General features: G+C 39.7%; 1 protein-coding gene across 1 annotated transcript in view; it reads right to left on the reverse strand.

Moving 5' to 3' along the window:
- Positions 1 to 10787, reverse strand: part of LOC112124179 (bromodomain testis-specific protein-like) — a 44242-nt gene extending 33455 nt beyond the window's left edge. The window contains exons 1-4 of the mRNA XM_026655632.1: positions 10596 to 10787; positions 6398 to 6535; positions 5425 to 5554; positions 855 to 1033 (exon numbers count right to left, since the gene is read on the reverse strand). Coding sequence (XP_026511417.1) covers positions 855 to 1033; positions 5425 to 5554; positions 6398 to 6535; positions 10596 to 10787 — 639 coding nt within the window. The remainder of the gene's footprint in view (positions 1 to 854; positions 1034 to 5424; positions 5555 to 6397; positions 6536 to 10595) is intronic.
- Positions 10788 to 21985: the final 11198 nt, after the last annotated feature.

A 21985-nucleotide genomic window follows, 5' to 3' on the forward strand; every position in this document is an offset into this window, starting at 1 on the left:
AGGCCTAATTAGAGGCCATGAGTACAAGCTTTTAGCTCTTAGGTTTGGTCTAACATTGTGCTGCCTCTGGTTTGGAAGAGATACAATATATGCACTTTGCCACTAACTCACTAAATACTCAAATACATATTTTTACTTTTCTGAAAAAGGTCTGGGAGAGAGCATGCATGTTTCCAGCTGGAATAGTTGAAACAACACTAGTTGATATGAGATGGTTTGATCTAACCAAAATGGCGTGTTTTCACACACAGGTCCAGATAGCAGCTATTGTTTTTGGTAGCTCATACAAAAGAGTTGTTTAAGATAAATCTACAATAGAATAGTTAACAGGTAGTATGGTTATTTTGAAAATTGAGCATTTCCAATCATATCATGGACTTAGTTTACATTAAAACTAGGTCAGTTCCTTTTGAATATTTAATTTTGAAGTTAAGCAGAGATCTGTCCCCATAGTGGGAAACCACCTTTAACTCAACATAAAGCAAAGCTACCAGTCTCTCAAACCATCTTTCTAACAAACAAACATTCATTAACTCATCTGAGCACAAAGAAAAGCAAAACACCAAGATTTAAATATGCAGTAACCATACTTTTTGACTCAACCTCTGCCCTATATACTGTAATTAGTGCTGCCCCACTTATTCAAGAGATCAGAAATGGTGTATTAAAAAAAAAAATCTACATTTTGTAAGATGCAAGATAAATAGGTTGTGCTTATTCACAGTGCACTATGTTAAATGGTGTTCCATTAGTTTTGTGCATTGTGATCCACACTATACATGGATGTGCCAACTACTGCCCCAAACAGTATCAATCTACTTTCATTAGAAGCCAGTATACAAAATGTAACTTACTTTTGTTATAGGTAGCGTGGCTGACATTAAGGTAGTCGATTGAGCCATTGACAGAGGGGCTAACACAAGCTGCTGTGGTACTGGAGTCATCACGTGAGGCTGCTTAACAATGCTTTCAAGTTGCTTCTGCAGTTGATTTTGCTCAGTGGTACAAACTCCTGAATCAGGCAGCTGAGGTCCTAATAAATCAAACCAATTTACACTGAGATGTGTACTTTGGTGTCCCAACAATTCCAGTCCTATGTTCTTATAGAAGAGATCTTCTAGGTCATCAAGTCCAGTCTCCTGTCATTGCAGGCAACTTAGTCATAATCCCATTGATGAACGTATCAAACCCCCCATCTTTACATTCCAGTCATAACATTTCCTTTCACAAAGCTCCTGTTGGTAGGCCCAAAGGCTACATGGTCTTATTTTCAATTGACCAAATACTTACCTGCAATTGGTGCTCTCTGAAGCTATACATAAGTGCAACAATTACCACTCTTGCATCCATGCTCCTAATGCAAGACCAGGTGGGGACTCTCCTGGTTCAGATCTGAAGTGCTAGTTCAGCAACGGAGCCATAGTGCCCCCAAGAGTCTTCAACTGAGTTAATGCCCTTGAAAAAAAACTGAACTAAAACTATTTATCTGTGAAAGCAATAGTTCGTTAAATCATCTTTTTTTCAGAGAGAGAGAGAGAGAGGCTTTTTTAGGTCTCTGTTCTTGGAAATTGAATTTCTCCATTGAGGTCTCATTTGGATTAAAAAAAAAAAAGTGGAATAGAATAGAAGTAGTACTGGAACTAGAAACAGATACCAGCTAAACAGTGATGACAGAAATCCTCTCTATAATTTAAGTTCTACTAAGAGCCCAATATTCCAAAAGTAAGTTTACTAATTTGGAGAAGCACTTAGGTAGTCAGCTTGGAAAAGGGATTCTGTAAGACCACTTAAGCAAGCTAATCACTGTTGCTTGAATTCCTCAAGTTAATAATTTATAGTTGTGTACTCCAAGTGGCTGCCCTCATAAATCTCCCATGTGAAGTCTGATTGAAGGTTCAGTGTAGAGGCAGACGCTCCTTTAACGTGACCCTAAAAATCAAAGGCCTGCCAAAGGTGTAACAATAAAATATTAGCTTGGCCAAACAATAAGAGGTGGTTCTCAGAGAGCAGAACATGTTGTAGTGATAAGCAAGAGAGGTTGGGTAGGTTATCGCAGGACATTAGTTATTCCACATGAAGTCCTTAAGATCTTTGAAACAGATTGTGGAAGAGAACCTCCCTGTGATGGGTGTAAGAATAATCTTGATAGGTGACTTATTGAAACTGAATCTTGATACCAGCTCTGAAAGTAGTAAGATTCATTTACAGTATCACCTCGTTAATGAAGAATTTAATGTAAGATGGAATGGCACCAAAATGGGGCACCAAAAATAGAATACCATTTATTTAAATATTTTTGGATGTTTTCTACATTTTCAAATATATTGATTTCAATTACAACACAGAATACAAAGTGTACAGTGCTCACTTTATATTTACTTTTGATTAGAAGTATTTGCACTGTTAAAAGAGAGAGTATTTTTCAATTCACCCAATACAAGTACTGTAGTGCAATCTCTTGATCATGAAAGTTGAACTTACAAATGTAGACTTATGTACAAAAAAACCCCCCTGCATTCAAAAATAAAACCATGTAAAATTTTAGAGCCTGCAAGTCCACTCAGTCCAGCCAATCGCTCAGACAAACAAGTTTGTTTACATTTGCAGGAGATAATGCTGCCTGCTTCCTGTTTACAATGTCACCTGAAAGTGAGAACAGGCATTTGCATGGCACTGTTGTAGCCAGCGCTGCAAGATATTTACGTGCCACGTAGGGTGACCAGACAGCAAGTGTGAAAAATCGGGACAGGGGGTGAGGAGTAATAGGAGCCTATAGAAGAAAATGCCCCAAATATCAGGACTGTCCCTATAAAATAGGGACATCTGGCCACCCTAGTGCCAGATGGGCTAAAGATTCATATGTTCCTTCATGCTTCAACCACCATTCCAGGGGACATGCGTCCATGCTGATGATGGGTTCTGCTCAATAATCCAAAGCAGTGCAGACTGATGCACGGTTCATTTTCATCATCTGAGTCAGATGTCACCAGTAGAAGGTTGATTTTCTTTTTTGGTAGTTTCCACATCGGAGTGTTGCTCTTTTAAGACTTCTGAAAGCATGCTCCACGCCTCGTCCCTCTCAGATTTTGGAAGGCACTTCAGATACTTAAACCTTGGGTCGTGTGCTGTAGCTATCTTTAGAAATCTCATATTGGAACCTTCTTTACATTTTGTCAAATCTGCAGTGAAAGTGTTCTTAAAATGAAGAACATGTGCTGGGTCATCATCCGAGACTGCTATAATATATGACAGAATGCGGGCAAAACAGAGCAGGAGACATACAATTCTCCCACAAGGAGTTCAGTCACAAATTTAATTAACACATCATCAGCATGGAAGCATGTCTTCTAGAATGATGGCTGAAACATGAATGTTTAGCATATCTGGCACATAAATACCTTGCAATGCCGGCTACAAAAGTGCCATGCAAATGCCTGTTCTCACTTTCTGGTGACATTGTAAACAAGAAGCGGGCAGCATTATCTCCTGTAAATGTAAACAACCTTATTTGTCTTAGCGATTGGCTGAACAAGAAGTAGGACTGAGTGGACTTGCAGGCTCTAAAATTTTACATGGTTTTATTTTTGAATGCAGTTTTTTTGTACATAGTTCTACATTGTAAGTTGCACTTTCATGACAAAGACTGCACTACAGTACTTTCATGAGGTGAACTATAAAATACTTTGTTTTATCATTTTTACAATGAAAATATTTGTAAATATTGGAATAAATATATATGAAAATGTAGGAAAACATCCAAAATATTTAATAAATTTAAATTGGTATTCTATTGTTTAACAGTGCAATTAAAACTGCGATTAATCTCGATTAATTTTTTTAATTGCGATTAATTTGAGTTAGTCACATGATTTAACTGCGATTAATCAAGAGCCCTATTATAAATACATTTGTTTATACAGCACCTTTAATCAGCAGATCACACGTCTGTGAAATGCTCAGAAGCATCTTAATTTTACAGAAAGAGAAGCAGAGGTACAAGAATACCAGTGACGAGCTGCCAGAATGTTAATAACCAGTTCCCTACTGGGTCTTCGGCGGCAGGTCCTTCACTTGCTCCGGGTTTTCAGTGGCACTTCGGCGGCGGGTCCTTGAGTGCCGCCGAAGACCCGGCGTGAGTGAACGACCCGCCGCCGAAGTGCCGACGACAACCCGGTAGGGAACCAGTTATTAAGTGCCTCCCGGTGAGTACAAGCTCGAGACCCCCGACCCTAACTGCCCCCCCAGGACCCCACCCAACTCGCCCCGCTCCCGGTCCCTGACTGTCCCGATCCCATCCACCACCATCCTGACAGACCCCCGGAACTCCCACGCCTACCCAAGCCCCCGTTCCCTGTCCCCTCACCGCCCCCCCAGAACCTCCGCCCCCTCCAACCACTCCCTGCCCCTTACCCAACCCCTCCTCCCAGCCCCAGCCCGGCCCCCTTACCATGCTGCTCAGGGCAGCGTGTATGGATGCCGCGCGCCCTGCTGGAGCTCGCAGCCCCACCCCCTACCATGCCACTCAAAGCGTCAGGAGCTGCCGAGCTGCCCAGGAGCAGTCCAGAGCGGGGAAGGGGTTAGGGGAGCCTCCCCAGCCGGGAGCTCAGGCGAGCCAGACAGGACGGTCCCACGGGCAGGAGTTTGCCCACCCCTTTAACAACCGGTTCATGCGAACCGGGTCCAGCTCACCACTGAAGAATACTAAACAATTTTATCAATGACAAACAGTAATTTAGTGACAGAGAGAAGAATAGAAAACCGGATAGCTCTTGACCTGCACACCTCTGCTCTCACACCTGGAAGGAAGGCTAACACAGATTTGCATTTCCCTCTTCAAATACTTAGTATACTTTTAAGTTAGGAAGTTAAAAGTAAAATATTAACTAGCTTAGTTTTTTTTATTGCAAGTCAATTATGGAATATATGCACTGCACTACTTCTCCTTTCAGGAAGCATCTTTCATCAGATGGATAAACCATTTTTCCTATAACTATACTACTGTACCTGTTAACTGTCAATGCAGAGAATGAGCTAAACCTCAAACTCATGTCAAAAGGTAGAATTTTTGTTTTAAGTTATTCAGCGAGAACTGGAGAGGGTATTTATTATTGGCATATTGAACCTGCTTAAAACCTTGAAGCAATAATTTTTTGCCTGTCTACTGAATTCCAGGAAAATCAAGTGACAGTTGTCATTTTGTGAAATACAGAGTCCTGACCCCAACTGCTCCACAGCAAAATTTAGTAGCATTAGGTTTTAGTCCAAATAGTAAATTGCTTACAGTCGCCATAAAATTTTACCATTCTGATATTCTTGACAAGTCTATAGCTCTCCCACAATTTGATGTTTACAAAAAAAGTTGTAATTAAAATTTGAACTGTTAGCAAGTTAATACATTAACACTGTATGTAGTCTAGTATTTACCTTCTTGTTTCTTTCCTTTTCTTTTCCCTTTGTTGACAATCACTATTTTCTCTTCTGGAGGCATTTGTGCCATTTTCTGCATAAATACTTTTTCTAGCTCTTGTGCCATAAAAACAATGTCATCGCCTGGCTGCAAGATATACCGGTAATTATGTTTGTAAATCACAGAATATAGGTAATATACTTTAATAATACAAGAGTATTCCATTCAGTAGCATTATAATATACCCATGTTCTGTAGCATCATATGTTACAAGTTTACGGTCAATCTGAAATCAGACTATAGGGTCTCTAAATAAAGTCTGATTACAGAACAACCTTAAAAGGGTTACATAACCCACTTCACCAGTTCCACAACTAGTTATTGAAAGACTAAATGCCCCTCCACCCCTTTATTATTTCCTTCTATATTTCCCCAACCATCCCACTGCTACACTGAGACAAGTTTCAGGCTGTTCACTTGAGCATCCTTCAAATCCTGAGGATACGGCAATCAAGTATTAAAACAAAACTGCCTGAGTTTGCCACGCATAAGCAGCATTTTAAAAGTTGCTTCTTCCGTTGGTCTGTCACACACTATTTTGTCAGTCATTATACATTGCAAAGCTCATCTATTCACCGAGCTTCCCGATAAGCTTTTTAATTGTTAGACATGTTTGTTGTGCGATTACATGGGCTATGTGGTGTAGTGTTGTAGTGGGTTTGTTGGTATCATCCTTGTATGGGGACATTTATTCTTTTGATGAATTGTACAGATGGCTAAAAGTTGACTAGGTGCTTTTGGTAAGTTTGAATAAATATTAGCAGCCTATTTAAATAAATGTTTTCCATTAAAATTCAGAGACACATTAAGTTACTTGGCCATTACAAGTAACAAAATGCATCAATAGCGAACACTTTCAGAATTGGGTATATGGCCTACTGAACACTATACACATTTACTACATTCCCCTCTTTTTAGCATTTTACATACCTTGTTATACACATAGCAGTTCGTGAACATAGTTTTAAAGTCTTCAATGCAGTCTGTAGCTTTTGTATAATAATTATATTCCAAACGCTTTTTAATTGTGCTCAAGTCCATGGGTTTCTTAATGATATTATAATAATCCTGTAGTTTTGAAAAGATGGTTAAAAACCATACAATTTGTGAATTTAATTAAAGATTAATAAGAGTTACTAGGACATGAGTGCTCTTGTACATTTGAGGACAACCTGTTAACCTTTACAGGAGAATAAAACTACTATGTTGCTGAATTTGGAATAGGAACATTCCATTAAAAGAAAAAAAAACTTTCCTTCAGGTTTAAAGTTACCATTAAAAGCATCGTAAGTGCCACAACAGCAGAGGTATTATGGAACTTAATTTCTTTGTACTCCTCCCGTTGCATGATAAAGTATTCATTTCAATAGTATTAGGACGATGTGGATAAATGGCACTTCTGCTAGGAAAAATAGTTCTCTTGTATAGCACTTTTCATCTGTTGGTCTCAAAGCAATTTACAAGTGAAAATAAGCATCCCCATTTCCCAGATGGGGAAATGGAAGCAAAGACAGGCAAAGAGACTTGCACAAAATTGCAGGCAGAGCTGGGAAGAGAGTTTAGGTCTCTTGATGTCTGCCCAGTACATTATCCATTGGGCCATGGTGCTTCCCTAAAAACAAAGGTGAATTCAAGTCCTAGCTGACTGACTCTTAAATTAAAATAAATTTTTTTTAAAAAATAGAGTCCTAATAGAATTGCTCACTTCCACCTCTGGGAATTAGCACACAGTTGTTAATCTCTAGGTTAGAAGAAATCAGAAACATTCAACAGTTTTACACTCCCATTAACTGGTTTACATATGCTTCAAATAATTAAGTTAGTAATAACGACCTCTGAAGCACCTCTAACTAGATCAATTTATCCACTTGAACAAAAGGCTAAATACATCATAATAATGTTTAAGTGTCTGTTCAACCACATGACCAGAAGAACATTTAAACTACACAGCTAAAAGACAGCTATTGTCAAAATACTGATCTCTTCTGCCACCTCCTGTCCCCTTTCGGTGTCAGAAGAGTGAAGTTAGATATTCGTTGTCCTTGTAATGAAGCCAGACAGAATTTATTGTAGATTATGCAAAAGTTGAAGCTACACTATTTCCGAAAGTATGTGTTAAATTCTAAGTGGCTGCCTTAGAAATTTGAAGAGGCAGAACTGTCCTGAGGCTAACTACAATTGTTGCCACAACTTTGAATGAATGACCTTAAGTGACAGTTTCTCCTAAGAACAAAAACAAAATACAGACGACAGTCACTTTGACAGTGCTTTTGGACAAACTGACCAAATGAGTTTGTCAAGAGAAACAGCTATGGATAAAGGGTTTTGTCTGCTGCTCCAAATAACACCAATTGTCTGGAGGGACTGATTTATAAGAAAATGTTAAAAGAACTAAGTATTTATACCATAGCTTGGTTAAGTAACAACTACGTAACGGAAACAATTTATAAATGGCTGGTACGTGTGAGCACTAATGAAAGGCAAGTTTAAGGGTAATCTAAGGGGATAACCAGGAGAAACTTGACTGAGTTGAGAAATTATAAATCTAAGAGCAACATCTTTCAGCATATTAAAAGTCTAAGGGCAGTTGTGGTGGAAGCCCCATTCCTTGACAAGACTAGAATAATATATACCCCTTCACCCCCCCCAAAAAAAATCAGAAAGAATACAGCAGCATCCTGAAGGAGTTCAGAGTTGGGTAACAATAATGGTTCAAGGCATAAAACCTCATATTGAGGGAGACTGGGATTGCATAACCTCAAATGCAAAAATAAAAGTACACAATATAATGAATGTTATTGAGAAAATAGAATGAACAGAAGTTTGATTTGTCTCATAATACAAGAAGGAAAAGTCAGTGACCCCAAATTGTGCAGAGAGTTTAGAACTGATAAAAGGAAGCACTTTCCCCCACATAATAAACAGTTTGCTTGTGGAACTCATTGCCACAGGATCTCATTAAGACCAAGAGCTTTACAAGATGAGAGTTCTATCCCGAGTTAATTGTAAAAAACAAACAAACAAGGGTTTGGGCAGGGATAAGAGCACTCATACTTCAGTGCATAAGCCAAAAACTATTCAGGGTTAGGAGAAAGCTTTATTTGGGGACAAGTAATCCCATAATCACTTGTTGGGGTTTGTTACACCTTTCTTTGACATTGTTCAGAAACAGATCCTTAGTGACACACTACTGGTCCACTGGTCTGATTCAGTATGGCATTTGCTATGTTTCTAAGCCTTCTTTGGTAGGGTAATAGAAAGATGTTAGGTCATTTAGTTAATTTCCATTCTTTTAATTTTATAATGTGCTATTTCAGAAAATAAAGTATCATTGGTCCAGACAGAGATTGATGCTATAATCCAGCATTTAGGGCACTCACCTAGGATGTGGGACACTCGGGTTCAAGTCCCTGCTCTAAATCAAGTAGAGTGGGGATTCAAATCTGGGTCTCCCACATCCCAGGTGAGCAGCCTAACCCCTGGGCTGTGACTGGATATACACATTTTTGAGAGGAAGTCTATAGTACAAGCAAGAACCAAGCCATTGAAAACAACCCTCATATCTCAAAGACTTCCAAACTGAGAAATGTGGCTAGCCTTCTTTTAGGAAGTATGCATACATTTGTAGGTGATTTTAAGAATGGAATATTGCCTTTTTAAGTTTCTTGAAGGTTATCTAAGGGGGTCTGCTATTAAAATGTTGCACTACATAGAAAATGAAAGTTAAAAATCAGAAGTTCGGTCTTTCACTTAAAAGTCAAGACAATTTTGGATTACCACAATGAGCTATGCTGGTCAACTGATGTGTAATTCTGTATTTGAAATGGAGATTTTGACAGGACAGATATAGGGAGAAACCAGACTATCCTAGCGAGAAAATGACCGCACATTCTTAATTCTTTCATCACTCAAACAAGTTAAAGTCTCAGGTTGCCCCTACATCAAGGCCCCAAAAGAGTGAGTGAAAGCCATACAGCAGTGTTGAGGAAGTCTCACAAGGTTTATTTTTTTAAACCCTTCGTATTTGTATTCATCTTCTCTGCACTGAAAAAAAAAAAAAAAGTGATACACTGTCAGCATAACAGAGAAAGAAGCTTATGAGCATCATCGGTCAGTTTCACCACCTTCCAGTCAGAGAGACATGATGATTACTGAAAAAAAGTAATCCATTAATTTCCTGGTGTAAAGTGTTAATTGCTTGGACATTTCACAAACAAGACCAAATGTCAATCAAACAAACATTCTCTAAAACATAATGCATCTTCAATAGTCAATATTTTCTAATACATCTTACATGCATAAAAGTAAATATAGCATATTAAACTGTTCCAAAGGTGCCGTATTTTCAGATTATGAAGCATTAAGAAGTGTCAACCTCTTAGGGGTGCGTCAGAGGTGTTGACAGTATTCTCAGAACCCTGAACTAAAGTTTGAATGGACACATAATGCTCTATAAACAGTTTAAAAGATGTCAGGAAACTATTGACTATTTTAAGAGCAGGTGTCTTTAGAAGGGTACCCCACTCCCACCACCCAAGAGAAAGCTTTTTCTAGTGGGAAATTCATCTGGGTTTCTCTTTCTAATATTTCTCTTTAAACATTCCACCAGAAACTCAAATGAGGCCTTAGAACAGACAAACATAACATTAAATCAGGATGGAATTTGACAAGTTGCATCAGATTTTCAGTGGTAGAAACTATTTGGATTTTCTCCACTCCGGAGAAAGCGGCTGCAAGATCTCAGACAGACCTGCTAGCTACTTATTGGAGACAATAATGTTTACAAGCAAGTATAATTTCCTGACAGTTCCTATCATAATATAGTGATGGAGGAGTAAAGGCCTGGGCTAAGAGTCTGTGCTGCACCTCTAAGAAGTGCAGCTCAGGGGTAGCTGCGTGGGGTGGTTTAAGACCCCTATATAGATTTCCCCATCCTGGGCTGCTTTGGGGGCTGAAATACTTCTGGCATAATGTAGACAGTCCTGGGGGCCTAAACTGCAGCACTGCCCAGAATCTCTGTAGAGTAGCAGACTGTTTTTTAAAGCCAACATTTCAGTTCACCTTTAAGATTTCACTTGCTTATTCTTCAACATATAAGGCTTAATACAATACTCAAATGGAGTCTTACAGGAAGGTTTAGTGCTGCAGCATCTACAGGCTGGTGAAATGGCCAGGAAAAGTTGTGTCTCCACATAGCTTTCATGACCACCCTCTGTAAATACTGAAGTTGATTTGTTAAACAGCCAGTTTTTTTAGGATTGATATATTCTGGCGGTGGAGGATTAACAATAATTGGATACTGTTGATTTGGAACAGACATCTTTAGCGAGTTTCTATAGCCACATGTTCCAAGGTCTGTTGTAGCATCAATCTGTGAAGAAAAAAATAAGTTTTAATATAAAAAAGTGTAAATATTGTGGGACAAACCAAGTCAGGAAAAGTATAAACTTTCAGTACATAAGGTGAAAGACTGCTACATGCAATACTAAACACATTAGTTTTTAGCTCCTTTAATGAAACAGTTCATTGGATGCATCTCTAACAGTGATAAGGCATACTTGAGATCACAGAAATGACATTTTATAACGTTACTGTCCAAAATAGAAAACCATTAGAAACCACTGACATTTTACTTTAGTTTAGAAGTGCTGTTATACCTGAAGAGTGTTTACAAAGCCATCAGAAACCCATGAACAGATAGGATACTGGAAAAGCCTGGAATTACAGGTCTGGATAATTCAAACATCTAGTTAGTTTTCTGCTTATACTCATTCATAGGCCCAACTTCTGTTGGTGAGGGAGACAAGCTTTTGAGCTTATACAGACCTGAAGAAGAGCTCTCTGTAAGCTCAAAAGCTTGTCTCTCTCACCAACAGAAGTTGGGCCAATAAAATATATTACCTTACCCACCTTGTCTTTAATATCCTGGGACCAACATGGCTACAACACTAAACACACTCATTCAAAAAGACTTGCAGGGAAGTTTTCCTAGATTTGAAGCTCAGGTTAGAAATCTCAGCTGTTGTATAATACAGATTTTTGCTGTAGATAGGTCAAGATTTTCATGAAATCTGTTTGATTTTTCAAATTACACTTACAGGACAGTAATGTGCAGCTTTATAGATATGTTGATCTGACCTAGAATATAAGAATAGGTCTAATAACTTTCTCACACATCTCTGCCAAACCACTTCAGTTATGACATGCAACCACCATATAAACTTGCATATTCAAATAAAACTCAAATTGGATTACCTGTTTTTCAAGTTTGGCCATATGCACAAGAATATCATTTGTATCTTTATACCATCCTTGTTATGTACAAACAAGACTGCGACAGCTTTATGGAATGCTACTCTGATACCATCTTAATGCATTTGAAATCAGTTAAGGGGACATTACTAGACATTGCTTGCAATCATTTGACTTTTGCCAGTAGATAGTGCTGTTGTGCTAAACTTAATCAGTCTTTAGCATGTTAGAATGCAAATATGTATTCACTTAAGAGTAGGAATAAAAGGTTCTTTAAAAATAGTGTTGTGTAGTATAAGTTACTACAAGACTAATCATATTGTCATCCAGTTTAGAGCTGAGAGAATACCTGAAACAAGAATTTTAAACCTTTTTCTACTTAAGGTGTTTATTTCTGAATGTTACCAGATAATTGTTAGAAAATGAAACCAGAGCATAAATTTTATTACTGATTTTACCCAAGAGGAAGCTAAATTTTAAGTTACAATACAAGTAAATTCAAGAACCATAGGCTGTCATTTTCTGCTGACCTTACTAAAGCAAATATTATTCAGTTAAAAATAATCCTATCCAATTTCTGTTTGCAAACCAAAAGACAAATAAAAAACCACACACATCTTTGATCAAGATATACAGTGAGATGTGAAATTTTCAAGCAGAAACTATTGTTAGCTTTGAGTTGATTAAAATAAGTCTAATACCTTAAACTCATTCTTACTGAAAGGAGAGCATCTTGTCAGACATGAAATATTACATCTGACATTTTGATCTGTTTTCTCTTATTTTTGCATTTAAAAAGAAGCCTTATCACTAGCTGTGCTTGTAGATACAGAACTGGTCTGATTTCTCTCCCATCTCTGTTTACTTACAGAAAATAGAATTTTCCAATGGATAATATTGTCATTAACGTAAAACAGTTTCTTCAGCTAATTTAATTTCTTACAACCGATAAGTTAGCCTAGCAGTGTTCACATCAGCCAATTGTACCCAGTCAGAGATTGTATCAATAGCCAAAGCTTGCTATTAACTTTCAAGCTTGTTCATTTAAGGAGCTGGAATGTCAAACTATACTGTATCTCAAGGTACTTTTTGGTCAAGCATTTTAATAAATAAGCTGATAAAAATCTTTAATGTTGGTCATTAAGTAAAGACAGGCTAAGCTGTAGAGTTTATAAAAACAGATCCAATAATGATAATTGAAAGATGCATGTAAAAATATTTGTTGTATTTATTTTTCTAAGCAATGCTCTAACTTTAGGACAGACCTACCATACTGTACAATTTTAAAAGGGAAAATTTATATTTTATGCCTAGTTTAAGACAAACCCTGTGGATGGGATTATGCAGTTATTTTAATAGTTGCATAATTCCCTGTAAATTGTAGAATAATTATGTTCCATTGTCAAAGTTTTCTAGCGAAACTAAAGTCTGGTTCTTCTTTTTGTAAAGCAAATCCTGAAAGCCAGTGGGAAGTTGGGCAACTAGTTTTTGAACATCCCATCTTAAAAAATGAACTGATTCAGGCCATCTGCAGACAGCCTGAGAGAGTAGCTCTAAGTAAGGGGTGAACTGCCTCATTCATCTCAATCCTATGTAAACTCTGGAGATTGACAGATGTGTTGACCCTATCACAGCTGATTATTGTAGCAGACATTTATTTAGAGCTATTGGACATTGGGTAGGGTGTAGCAGAGTACTCAATCGCTGTCAAGTGTTGCGGGGCAGGGTAGCAAAGGCATTCAGAGTTTCAAACCATAGCCACCCCATGGAAAAGCTTGGGAGGCCATGAGAAATTAATCCTCAGCTCCTATGTGCCCCCCAAAAGGAAACAGACCACAAGCCTCTTTCCTGTGTGCTAGAGCCCCAGTTGTGTCCCACACATCAGTGAAAGCCTCTAGCTTTCCCCTGACCTGATACATCCATCAATAGCTATTAGCCAGGATAGGCAGGGATGCTGTCCCTAGCCTCGGTTTGCCAGAAGCTGGGAATGAGCGACAGAGAATGGATCACTTGATGATTACCTGTCCATTCCCTTTGGGGCACCTGGCATTAGCCGCTGTTGGAAGACAGGATACTGGGCTAGATGAACCTTTAGTCTGACCCAGTATGGCCGTTCTTATGACCTCTACAACACCTTGGTGTTTGACATTAAGGCTGCATTCTACACATGAAAGAGAATAAGGGGCAGCATAAAAATAAATTGGGTTTAACATTGTTGTCCCTCAGCCAGGAGTGGTTGTTATCAGGGCCTTGCAACAGGTCAGAATCTTTTATTGGAAAAAAATGAGGAATCCTTGTGGCACCTTGGAGACTAATTTATTTGGGCATAAGCTTTCATGGGCTAAAACCCACTTCATCTGATGAAGATAAATTTGTTAGTCTCTAAGGTGCCACAAGGACTCCTCATTTTTGCTGATACAGACTAACACAGCTACCACTCTGAAACCTGTTTTATTGGAAAGGAATTCATGTCATGAGTCAGGCCTGGTGTAATTCGTTTGTTTTTTACTCCACGTATATGACCCACACTATTCTCAATCCAAGCTAGGTCTAACTGTCCACAGGGAACTTCAGAAACCCCAGCTCAGCTGCCAGGAGCAGCTGTCTTAGTCATTGTCCATCCAGGTCTCCAACAGCCTCCTGCTTTGGAATCTTTTCATTCTGACTGCTCTGTCACACTTCAGTCAGAAGCCAAAAGAGTAGCAATAGATTCAACACACAGCCTTCTCCTGCACTATTACTGCCCTGCCAATTCACTGTGGTATCACTAAGGATTATTTATTATTTTCCTACTTAATTCACTAAAAACTTCAAATTAGTTTACCTGAACTTGCTGCAGAAGTTCTGTAACTCAGAAGCCAAACTTGCAAAGAAAAAAAAAAAAAAGAAAAAAAGGGTATCCAAAGTCCTGGGAATTTACTCAGCACTCCACATAAGAAGAGAAGATGGTGGCTGGTTGCAATATGCACAGCATAAAAGGACAAGACAGCTCAGCACATACAGTTTTTATGTTGTGCTACTAAAGAGGCAGTGGACAGGAAGGACAGAGCATGTTTCATGAGTCTCGGTTGCTTGCTACATAAGCAGCGTCTAGTGCACCATAGGGGACATGCTGCCTTGAGTATAAAAGTTTTTACCACTGAATTCTAGTATAGTCTAGTGCCAACCATAGTTTATAGGTACTCAAGATAAATTATTAGCCGCTGCATAATTTAAATTGAATTTCTGACTACTATTTGCAGGAATAAGTGTTCATTGGGATAGTTCCATTAATACCTAGCTGTTACATGGCATTTCATCAGAAGATCTTAAAGAGCTCAAAAGGAAGGAAGTATCCTAACCCCCATTTGACAGATGGGTAAACTGACAGAGAAAGTGATTTAGCCAAGGTCAACCAGCAGGCCCATCATAGAGCTGGGAATAAAATACAGGGTTTTGAATCCCAGCCCAGTGTTCTGTGCACTAGGCTTCAGCCAAGTGCCATTTCTTAGCTATCCTTTTGCTGGGAGGCAGTTTTAAGCTGTGTATTGTTTTTCAGCCACAGGTATAAAAGCCATCTTTTAAAAATGGTATTGTAAATTCCTTTCCCTTTAATTTTTAAAATAATTAAAAGTATTAAAGATTTAAAATTGGTTACTAGGTTTAAGATTGGACATTAAAAGGTAAAGACAAAGGTAAAAGAGAAAAGGTTGTAATTGGGCAAGAATTAAAAGAGTGCATAGGAAATGTCATAGAATTTAATTTGAAGCACTTTTAGTAGTTAGGGTTATAAAATGCTGAAAAAATTAAGTAGCAGTGTCAAAGTAACCAAGTGATCAGGCAGAGCAGCTTTTAGGCATACAATAGTTAATATGGCACCTGGGACCTAGTGTGTTTTAATTAAGGGAATGGCAGCTAACGCCCATCATTTTGGAAAGTGCTGTGGGATCCTTAACTTCCATTTCTACACAGCCAGTAGAAACAGTCAGAAAAGACAACTTTAATCTTGCACCTGAAGGACAAAGTTGTTTTTATTTTTTAAACCAGCACTTTCCCTACTTTAAAATAAGATCCTTTGTATGTACATGAAAGCAAGGATTTGAGCAATTTCTATCCAAATAAGTTATTTGAGGTCCTCCCCCACAACTGTAGAGTTACACTATTGCCAGCCCCCAAGCAGTCAAAAGGTCAGGCGGCTAACCCTCAGAAGTCATGAGCTTTTAGGAAATAAAACAAAAAAACCTTACTAAGTAAAGACTGAGCTACTCACATAATCACATCACTCCAAGAGTTAGTGCTTTGAGAAAGATACTATCAAGAGTCAGAATCAAGTCATAAGATTTGGAACAGCCTCATGAGACTTTAGTTCACATGCTATATCACAGGTAATATTAGAAAGTGTATGGGAAAGCTGAAAGGTTCCCTTTGTAAAGTGAATAGGATTTTTAGGACATACTTAGGTTCTATACCCCCTTCCTGGAAACACATGCTGTTACTCAAGATCAGCCACTCACACATTAACATACCATGTTTGAACACAGAGATATGCTATCTGCCAAGATTTCTGTATGCACTAAAAGCATTGGTCCCTCCAACTAACAAAAAGCTGTTATATACTTGATGTTCATTGTTGTTTTTAATGAAATGTTTACCCAAATGGAGGGGGGGGGGGAAAGGAAACCAAACACAACTAGTCTAGGCCATATAAGACTCATCAGAGCCTCCCCCTCCCCACCCCCATTTCAAGCTCCATCAGCCATTCAGATTCCTTTTTCAAAAGGGCTGTTATATTATCCCCCAAAGCCATGAGCGTATTGAACACCAGCTAGCAAGGCTAGCCATATAAATATTAGCTCTAAAATGGCACCAATGTACAGCTGCTGTCAGAGACAAGCCAGACCCAATAGCATCACCACTCACCAGCTAAAAGCCTGAGTGCAACCCTTACTTAAACCAGACATCCATTTACCTTAACCCCAGGGAAGTAGCCTCAACTCAGCATCTCCCTGCCTACAGAGGAGGAACAGAACCTCAGAGCAAGGAGGGGGAAGGCTTATTTAATTCTTCCCACAGCTGCTTTATCTCTGTGATACAATCACACATACAAAGTATAGGGATAGGTCCCCAGCCTAAGCTAGAGTAGAGCCTTCATCTCTGTTCCAACAGTGTTCTTGATCAGGGATTTATCATTATAAAATGGAAGCAGCTGGTAGGAGTCAATAGTGACCACCTGGTTATTTATATTTAGGCCCACCCATTCATTGGCTGGTCAGCAAACCAGCTGGAAGAAGTAAAATCTGGAGCCAGACAATTTTTGTTCCCCACTACTCTAAACTCTAATGTCTAAGTAAAGAGCAAGTGTAGATGCTCCTTTTTCATTGATTAAACCTGAACCATGATGCATCCTGGTACAACCTGGATCCAGCACCTGGATCCTGCTGATCCAGTCAGTTTTTGGCCCCAATCCTTCAAAATCTACTGCCTGAATAAAAAACAAGTTTAACTACCCCTGCTGTACCTTAAAAATCTGGACCCTAATGCACCCCAGGACAACAATACTACAAAAACTCAGATCTAGTATCTGGATCCTGCCAAAATTTGGCCACAGATACAGAAATTGTAACATCAAACTAAAGAACAACTGTTGCTTCTAATGCTGGACCTAAAAAAATCTGGCCCCAACACACTGTGGTATGAGAAAGCTGCAAAAACTCAAATTTGTCTTCTGTATCCATCTGCATTCAACTGAGGTTTGGGGTCAAAAAGTGTCTAGATCCAGCAGAACAAAGTATTGGATCTGTGTTCTTACAGCACTGCTACACTGGGCTGTGTCAGTGTCTGGGTGTTACTTAGGCTGTAAAGGCAGCTGGACTTTTTCTCCATTTTGATGGTACAACTATGGGGCTTGAATTTAAAAAGGTACAGGGTCCAGCAATATCCAGATAGATCCAGCTTTTACTCTGATCCTAACCAGCTCACTCTTTTCAAAGCAGGTAGGTGGACAGGCAAGAAGAAAGGGCTAAGAGCTGCTACCCCTGCGATGATCTTACTGGAATGGGGCTGAAGGAAGAGGGGAGACTCTTTAGAGGCAGCAGGAGGGGATGGTACAAGGAGAGTCCTTCATTGGAGTGTCAGAGATTCCCACTTCTGAAGAAGAGGGGGAGGAGGAAGACTGTCTCAGTGAGAAGGGTGGCAATCCTCCCAGTGGCTAGGGCACCAGACTATGACTTGGGAGACCCAGATTCAATTTCCTGCTCCACCACAGACTTCCTGTGTGATCTTGGGCAAGTCACTTAGGCTTCTGTTCCTCAGCTATAATGGGGTTAATTACACTTCCCTACCTCATAGTGGTGTTGTGAGGATACATCCATCACAGATTTGAAGTCCTTTGAAATCTACTGATGAAAAGTGCTATATAAGGGATAGGTATTATTATAAACCCTTATAAATGACAAGGTGCAGTGGAACTGTGGGTTTGAGAGATTTTTGTCATTGGAATAAGAGAGAAATGCTTCCTGATAGTGGAGAGGAAGGTTCCCTCATTGACAGAGACATGGATGGGAATCTTTTGTCATTGGAGTAGGAAGGAGAAACTTTCTCAATGGTTACACCAGAGACAAGTTGCCCTCAATGAACAGGATCCTTTCTTACTTTCTCACTAAGCTTTCTCCCTCAAGTTTTCCATTTTGCAATTGCTTGTTTGTCTTTGTCTTTAGTCAGCTAAGTTTGCCAAGCTATTCTGTGACTATGGAAACACTGTGCTTGAAAATCATATTGTTTTATTTACAATCACTTGGAAAACTGTACTTTGAAATTATAATTCCTTTGATGTACTGTTGATGTTAAAAAGGATTAAATAGGATGATATTAGAATAATACTTGGTTTCAGTTAAACGTGATGAGAACAGTGCTTAAAATGATTCTTGCACTTCTCACATGCTGTGCAGACAGAATGCTGCTGCTTGTTTTACAGCAATACAGCACATCTTGGTTATACCTTTGTTCATTGTGCTGGATTTATATTTTATTATTAATATTCATCCCCTCCCCGTCACGCTTGTCTGCCATTTTGACTGTGGCTGTGTGATATGCCTCCAGACAGCCACTGATAATTGTGGATTGGGAACTTCTGGGTGACAATGGCATCCCATGCAACCACTTGGTGAAGAGGAGAGGGAAAAGAAGCTCTTCCATCCTCATACAAAGCCACTTCTGCTATTTCAAAAACAGTGGTAGCACCCTACATTAAAGCCTGTGTGATGGGGCATCTGCCCCGCACTGACTCTGATAGGGTTAAAACCCAGCCTGGAGGGCTGCAAGGAAAAAAAAGCCAATCAGGGCCCAGACAGCCCATATAAAAGGAAGCTGCAGGGCAGGGCAAGCTAAGCTGATCTGATCTGTTGCAGGAAGTTTAAGGGAGGAGATTGGTTTCCTAGAGGGCTGCAGAGACTAGCACTGTGAACAGGGCTGTTAGGGCTTGCAGGCCTGAGGCCCAGGGAAGAGGGTGAAGGAGCCAGATGCAGGAGCCGAAGGTGCTTGGGCTGTGGGGAAGTAGCTCAGGGAATTGAGACAGATTGGTGGAGAAAGAAAGGAGGGGCAGCAGGAAGCTGTTGTTTACAGGATCCCATCCTTCCCACACTTGCTGCTGAAGAAGTGACCAGGCTATGGACTGCCAAGCTGCTGTGAGAAGCAGATAGACTGTTGCAGAAGGAGTCCCCAGGAAGGGGGAAACCTGGATTGTGACACAGCTGGAGGGCTGTGCCACGAGGCAGAGAGACCAGAACTGTAGTGGGTCTGCAGGCAGAGATCAGGATGGGAGAGCTACTGCCACCAGATGGCCCACCTGCTGACCAGACCTAACTCCTGAAATGGCCAGCAGGAAGTGTCAGTGTAGTGGGAGACCCCATGACACCTGAAACAATGTTCCCTATGGACCCCAAGCAATGAATTTTTAAAAATAAAAAGGGCTGACCATCTCACCTGTAGATTTCTTGTCCACATTCTTCTCTTCATGGAGTGGGTTGGATTGCATCTCCTTGAAGATATTCTGTACCTCAAAGTTCTTTGGCCCCCCTATGTCTTAGATGCTGAAACCTGGGACCTCTCATTATCTGAGGTAGTGGCCTGGGACTTCATAATGATACCGGGTACCAAGAAGGGAGTCCATTGGGGATTCAGTATTGGACATTATTCCTAAGGTGCCTAAATTATTTAGCTTATTGAAGAGATGGTTAGGAGGTAACTTGACTATGATCTGTAAGTACCTATGCAGGGAGAAGGTATCTGATAAGAGAGGGCTCTTTCTGCTAACAGACAAAAGCATTTCAAGCTCCGATGGCTGGAAAGTTCCAACAAGAATTAAGATGCAGATTTCTAATAGAGGGTAACTAATCATTAGAACTGATTCCATAAAGATATGATAAACTCTCCATCTCTTGCAGTCCTTAAAACTAGAATAGGTATCTTTCTTGCATGAGTTGTGACTGAACTACAACATATCTTTTAGAATCACCCAGCATGTTAAATGTTTACATTCCAGAGGCTTTTTACTCTATGAGCAATGGGAACACTTTCTGCTCATGAAAACCCACCTAATCTACAAAATGTATTAGCAAGGAAATTGAGATGTAATGAGTATTTTTTTAGAATGAGTAGGGTTGGATGTGGGCCTCCTTGCTAATAAACTTTGCAGAATACATGGGTTTTCATAGGGGAACGGATGGGTGAGCAGCATCTGGTGACTTGGAGGAAATTATAGTAAGAATACTAGTAAATGTAATACAGTAGTAGGGGTATATATACCATACCCAGGAAGGGCTCCCATTTGTCCTAGAGCTAATGACTTTCTTTAATGTAAATGTTCGTCATGTTTGGGATCAGTGTGTCATAAGTATCCTCAGACAAGCCCCCTTTCCCTGGATATGTCCCGTGCTCTGGAGATCAGGAGAGGGTTGGAGTAGAAGCTGTGCTGATTGTTCTACACACTAAGGATTCCCCAATGCAAAAGGAATCATCAGAGGCCCAATTAGGGTTGTTTTGCACTGCTGGTGCATGGCTGAGGATCCGTCCTACAATATGGAATATTTTAGGGAACCCATTTGGAGCATACTCAATCACTATGTGGGGATGTGCATGAGCAGTGCATTCAAATCTAGGAGCTGTGAGGGGATGGAGCATGCTCAGTTACTGTGTGGGGATGGCACATGAGCAGCCTAGTGACAGGTGGGAGCATGCTCAGTATAGATGGAATCTTTGAAGAATTTAGCTAGCAAACTAAGGGCTTGTCTACACTTACCAGGGGTTTGAAGTGTAGCGATCAATGCATCGCCAGTCAATTTAGCAGGTCTCGTGAAGACCTGCTAAATCAACCGCCGGTCGCTCTCCAGTCAACTCCTGTACTCCACCTGAACGAGAAGCGCAAGGGGAGTCAATGGGAGAGCGTCTCCAGTCGACATCGTGTAGTGTGGCCCCCAAGGTAAGTAGATCTAAGTATGTTGACTTGTAGCTGAAGTTGCGTAACTTAGATCAATCTCCCCCCGTAGTGTAGACAAGGCCTAAGAAGCCGCTACTGTGCATGTGTGAACTAAGATTTTACAAAGGCTGAATTTGGGCATTTTTTCATGGGGATTGGAACCCTGACCCCAGTATTATAAGTCTAGAGTAGCTCCTTTGAGTTCCATGGAGTCATTCTATGGTAACACAGTGGTGTAACTGAGGGCAGAAAGAGCCCCCTAAAATTTATGCCATCTTAAAATTCATCCTGTCCTTTCCAAAAGCATGAAACTAACATGAAACACTTGATGAAAATGGAGTTACATCAGGGCTGAAATGTGCTGTCTCTCTCATACTTTGTCCTAAAATTTTTCTAAAAAATTCCCTCTGCTGTATTATCACTTATAGCATTGATGGTTAAAATATCAGTAACCAATTGCAGAACTATCTAGATCTGTTCTGAACATGGATATATTAGACAGAGATTTAAGTGTTGGTGGCCAGTCTACACTAGCATTCCCACCATTGCTAGTCTAGACACAGGTGTACTATTCCTACATCTTGCCTCAAGTGGATTTCAGTAATGTCACCACCTTTGCTGTTTTGGAAATTTGCATTAAATAAAGGCAAACACTTTAGAGAATAATACATGCTGTGTTTTACAGACAAGACTTTAGAGTGAGAAGGTGAAAAAATAATAGCATCATTTATAAATCAGAACCATAATTCAGTTTTATTTCTAACACCTACCTATTTTCAAATCTTAGTCATTTTTGGTATCCAGTAATTTACGGT

The sequence above is a fragment of the Terrapene carolina genome, unplaced genomic scaffold, assembly GCF_002925995.2.
Source record: "Terrapene carolina triunguis isolate 2854851 unplaced genomic scaffold, T_m_triunguis-2.0 Scaffold210, whole genome shotgun sequence".
NCBI classification, from domain to species: domain Eukaryota; kingdom Metazoa; phylum Chordata; order Testudines; family Emydidae; genus Terrapene; species Terrapene triunguis.